This window comes from Grammomys surdaster, unplaced genomic scaffold (assembly GCF_004785775.1).
Source record: "Grammomys surdaster isolate TR1022 unplaced genomic scaffold, NIH_TR_1.0 165, whole genome shotgun sequence".
NCBI classification, from domain to species: Eukaryota; Metazoa; Chordata; class Mammalia; order Rodentia; family Muridae; genus Grammomys; species Grammomys surdaster.
This window is the reverse complement of record NW_021604613.1, coordinates 20,175,221-20,180,700: the sequence shown is the minus strand read 5'-3', so window position 1 is coordinate 20,180,700 and position 5,480 is coordinate 20,175,221. Positions and strand designations below refer to the sequence as shown.

The 5,480-nt window shown below is 39.3% G+C and overlaps 1 protein-coding gene across 2 annotated transcripts in view; it reads left to right on the top strand.

Moving 5' to 3' along the window:
• The window catches only part of Myl1 (myosin light chain 1), a 20,440-nt gene extending 16,998 nt beyond the window's left edge, over positions 1-3,442 (top strand). For both annotated transcript variants that reach the window (XM_028765694.1, XM_028765695.1), the window contains 4 exons: positions 1,047-1,220; positions 1,506-1,583; positions 2,700-2,742; positions 3,173-3,442. In XM_028765694.1, the coding sequence (XP_028621527.1) occupies positions 1,047-1,220; positions 1,506-1,583; positions 2,700-2,728 (281 nt within the window). In that variant the 3' untranslated portion in view covers positions 2,729-2,742; positions 3,173-3,442. The remainder of the gene's footprint in view (positions 1-1,046; positions 1,221-1,505; positions 1,584-2,699; positions 2,743-3,172) is intronic.
• The last annotated feature ends 2,038 nt before the right edge of the window (positions 3,443-5,480 follow it).

Below are 5,480 nucleotides of genomic sequence, written 5' to 3'. Positions count from 1 at the left end.
ATATGTATACAGACACATACACACAGACACACACACATATAATATATATACAATCTTTGGCCTGGAATTAGAAAAGAGTGAGAATATCACATAAGAATTGACACACACTCTTTCCTCATAGGCTTCTTTTTAAAAATTACTTTAAATTTAAAGGAGTCAAATGCTCGGCAAAAGCTCAGGCATAGGGGGCATATGTAGTTAAAGTTCAGTAACATTTTACTGTGTTTGTATGATTATGGAAAATTTTGTATTGCTTCTCTGGTGCTTACGGAATATAGTAAATCATAGTACTAATAAAATTTATTAACTATTTATTAACAATTTGCCCCAAGCATTTCAACAAGCTTTTCAGGCACTGGGTTTATTAAATCTCACAGTGATACTTTGAAGTGTTTCTATTTTGAAACTGAGAATACAGTGTACAAAGCGAGTAGTAAAGTTGAGCCAAGGGACTCGAGAGAGCCCCGCAAGTTAAATGCATTTACTGCAGAGGACCCAGGTCATGTCCCTAGCACACACATCAGGTGACATCCAACCAGTAACTCCAGTTCCAATGGAGCTAACATCATAACCACCCTCAGCAGATTCCAGTGAACCTGTGGCGCACACACATACATTCAGGCCCACACACATACGTGTAAAATAAAATAATTTAAAGAGACAAAAAGCTGAGCCACATTCGGGGGTACCCACCTATAACTTCGGCACTTTCAAAGCGGACACAGAAGGCTCAGGAATTCAGTCATCCTCAGTTCTATGGCAAGCTGGAGGCCACTCGGGATGAGTAAGTCTATCTTTAAAAACGAATAGTGAACAGAACCAAAGTGGTTACCAGAGTTGTGAATGCTAAGCTAAAGGGTAAAGCTTGTCACTGGGACTGCAGAGCTCAGATCACTGTCCATTATCCTGTGTTTTGTCAGATTAGTAGTTTATCCACTGAAATTTAAGTTACAGGAAGGCTTGAATGAATATTTGAATTTGCTTTATAACTCAGAGGTGCTATTTTACGGGGGTTACTAACATTATAAACCTCAATTTTCTTCCAGAGATGAATGCTAAGAAAATCGAGTTTGAACAGTTTCTGCCCATGATGCAAGCTATCTCCAACAACAAGGACCAGGGAGGCTATGAAGATTTTGTTGAGGGTCTGCGTGTCTTCGACAAGGAGGGCAATGGCACTGTCATGGGTGCTGAACTCCGCCATGTCCTTGCCACTCTGGGTAAGGACATTCGTTTCAATGGGCTTAGTGGGAGATCATACAGGAAAGGTCATGACAGAGAAATCACGTCATAATCAGAATAGTCAGGGGAAAGGCTACAGAGGAAAAATGAAAAAATAATAGTCAAAAGTCAGTGACTACGTCTGTTGGCCTCTGTGGCAGTGAGTTTGTTTTGAGGTGAAGTAATAATATTTCAAGAAGCCCATGGCTGATCGCTTATGGTGGGAACTTGAAAATATTCTATTTCTATCCTATTGCTAAAACTTGAGTGTTTTGCTTCCCCAGGAGAGAAGATGAAGGAGGAGGAGGTAGAAGCATTGCTGGCGGGCCAGGAGGACTCCAATGGCTGCATCAACTATGAAGGTACAGCCAGCCTCACCTCATTAAGGATAGATTCATTTTCAACTTTATTTTCCTCTTCTCTATTGATACATGTGACTTATCATAAGTAAATTGCCTTATTCTGAGATGGTGCATGAGGACCCAGCCAGATATGCAGAATTAATTCTGGAAATCCCATGCAGGTTCTTACAGTTTAACCTGTGTTTCCTTATGTTTTCTCTTAGTTTATCCACAATATCCCTGAAAGACAGGTAGGGCAATGCAACCCCGGAGCTGAGCAGATTGTGAAGTTCTTCACAAGTACAAAAATCATAAGAAACTGGAGGTCAAAGAGATTTAGTTACTTACTGATGGTCAAATTGTTCACAGCAAGAACTAAAAGTTAGTTCTCTCTGGCTAGTGGCCTGTTTTACGTGAAAAATCACTTCATAGCAGATGTGGTGGCATACATTTGTAATTCTAGGAAGCTGAGGAGGAGAAGCCCAGGCCTGCCTGGATTATAGAGTGAGACCCTGCTGCAAGGAGGTGGGGAGGGAGGGAAAGCCTGGAGGAAGAAGGGAGAGAAGAAAGGACTGATGAACACATAGCCACAGGGGTGGGTGAGGGTCAAAGACACAGAGGTGGTGGGAGAATACCATCTCATGGTAGCCAGTGTTTATTTCCTACTACCAGTTTCACACAAAGCATATGAAAGCAATATATACGCAAAGTAAATATTGAAAATAAAGCTGTTTAATACTATTTGAAAATGTAAACATTTCCAATAAACTTTATATTCCCCACTAAAAAAAGACCAGCCACATTTCAATAAACCTATGTTGTAAACTCTGATGAAAATACAAATTTACAATATTCCAAATTTATAAAAAGCATTATAAAAAGAGGACAAGAAAGGAGAGGGGAAGAGGAGAGAACATAGGCATTCAGTCATATTCACTAGGAACATTAATTAAACTGCATCTTTTTACCCAGAAACAACTCCTATTTGGTTGTTGTTATAAATATATTATATATAATTCCCTCTAATAATATTGGTGGGGCAAATAGGCAGTCATCTGGAAAATAAATTTCAATTTCAACTTCTTTTTAATTCAATTTGACTTTTTCTAACTCTTAACTGTATATATTGTCCAACAGCTTTTGTCAAACACATCATGTCTGTCTAAACGGAGTTTTCAAGGTATACATCTATCCTCTTTTTGATATGTAAGGCTTGGTGATATTTTTTTTTAAACAGCTTCATAGCCTGTGCTTTAGATATAGTATTGTCTCAAAATTGGAAGCTATTTATATCAACCAGAATATGCCCTCCTATTTTTTAAACTCAACAATAATTTAACAGTAGAAATTTAACTAACCAGAGACTAGTTAATTTAGTTTGCATATAACACTACTCAAAATATTGTCCTGAGTTCTTTAAATAACAACATTAGTTTTTAACAATTGCCTCTCTAACAAACTATGTTGTAACAGTTCAAATTCAAGTGACAGCAACCCAGCTCTTAAAGCAAGAATGTCATTTACTTTGAGAGTGTTGGCCCATTGTTTCCTCTAGAGTGCTTTCCAAAGAGATGCTATCAACATCTAACTTGCTTCCATTTCCCCCACAGAAAGCAGTGTTGGGGAAGACTGGCTAGTTCAAGAACACCTATGGCTAACTGTCAACACCAGTTGAAAACCACCCAGAAGATCAAACAATCTGGACCATTTTAGATTGAAGGATTCCCTGAATTTTTATAAGCATTGAGTTTTTCATGACACACAAATCAGGTGTCTACCGTTAACAATCTCAAGTCCATGTACCACCCTTATCATCTACTTGGGTTCATAACATTCTTAAAACACAACATCAATAAACTTGGTCAGTCTGGAATACTCAAGTTGTGTTGTGTCTTAATTTTTGTTTTATGAAAATAGTTTTTAAGATTTTAATTCTTATGGAAAACTATTTTTAAAAATTGATGAATATATATATCACTGCAGGGCCTGAAAAGAAGGCTTTGGATAAAGGCACGTGCTACCAAGCCTGGAGACCTTCATTTCATCCTTGGGATACACATGGTGAAAGAAAAGAACAGATTCTCACACTTGTCCTCTGATCACTATATGGGTGCCATTCCCCACTCCCTACATATGCACACAAATAAAAACAATCAAATGAATAAATAATAAATGCTAAGCAAAAAAACTTAAGTCTCAATCTACAAATCTACAAAAAACTTAAGATCTCAGTCTACAAGGCAATAACAGATTGAATAATAATTATATATTAGTGAAAAAGTTAAATAAAGAACCACAGAAATTCAGATAGCAGCCAGGGCATTTTAATAGACTATGGTAAGGCAAAGGTCCTTCAAATTTACGTTAAACTTTATTTATAGTTCAGTCTATTTCCTTGGAAGTAACATTAGGGACTATTAGAGACGTGTAGATGCCTTTGACTTTTGTTTCTGATGACTTCAAAAATAAGACCCACTGTGGCCGCATAGCTGTCACTTTAAAAAAGAAAGGAAGAAAAGCTTTCCATGTTGAAGGGATTATTGTTCCAGAGCTCAGGACTCGGGTGACTGCTGTGCATCTCCCTCTCTGACCTCTCCCCCTTTCCGTGTCCACATCTCCACTTAGCTCTTCACAAAAACCAAGTGGAAAAGTTCACAGAATAAACTTTATATCCTAATACAACACATACATCTTTCCACAAAAGACTCTGAAAGGAAGTCACGTCAGTGCTGTGTGGTTGTCCCTACCTCCCTGAAGAGATACCGGTAACAAGGAGGATTATAAACTCTCTCAGAAGTTCCTGCCTACATGTACTTCCTGGGAAGGAATGTTGGCAGCTGATGTCAACAAGCTCCTTCTGTCTTTCAAAAAGTCACTTGCACTCTAGTCACCATCCTGGGCTTTTGTGGATAAGTTGAGCCATGGCAATCACATGTTTGAGGAAAGTGAACTATGACATCATGACCTTAAAGCCAAGTTTAACTAAAAGCAAGAACTAGAAACACCACTGAGGGCATATCATGGAGCGCTTCTGGAGAATGGGAATGTGCTTCTGCACTTTCCTTTATAGGAACCACAGACCCCTGTTACTGAGAATGTGAAATGTTCCCAGTGAGATGGAGGAATTGAATTTTTAAGTGTATTTCATTTTAACTTATTTAAGATTCCATCCCATATACAGTCACCAAACACAGACACTATTGTGGATGCCAAGAAGTACATGCTGACAGGAGCCTGATATAGCTGTCTCCTGAAAGGCTCTACCAGAGCCTGACAAAGACAGAGCAGATGCTCGCAGTCAACCATTGGACTGAGCACAGGGTCCCCAATGGAGGAGTTAGGGAAAGGACTGAAGGGTTTGCAACCCCATAGGAAGAACAATAACATCAACCAACCAGACTCCCCAGAACTCCCAGGGACTAAACCACCAGCCAACGAGTACACATGGAGGGACCCATGGCTCAAGCCACATATGTAGCAGAAGATGGCTTTGTCAGGCATCAATGGGAGGAGAGGCCCTTGGTCCTGCGAAAGCTCAATGTCCCAGTGTAAGGGAATTCTAGGGTGGGGAGGCAGGAGTGGGTGGGTGGGGGAACACCCTCATACTAGCAGGGTGGGGGGGATAGGATAGGGAGCTTCCAGGAGGCAGGGGGCTGGGGAACCAGGAAAGGGGATAACATTTGAAGTATTAATAAAGAAAATACCCAATTAAAAAAAAGATTTTATGTAATGACTGCATGTGCCTCATGACTACCATACTGAACAGTGAGGGTCTCAATACACAGTTATTTTTAATTATTATAAGAACCAATTGAAATGGTTTTTTTTAATGTAAAAACTCCACATATAAAATTGTCAAATTTTAAAATTTGCATCGTGCTTTCAAGCGGGGTGTGGTAGTGCATGCCTTTAACACCA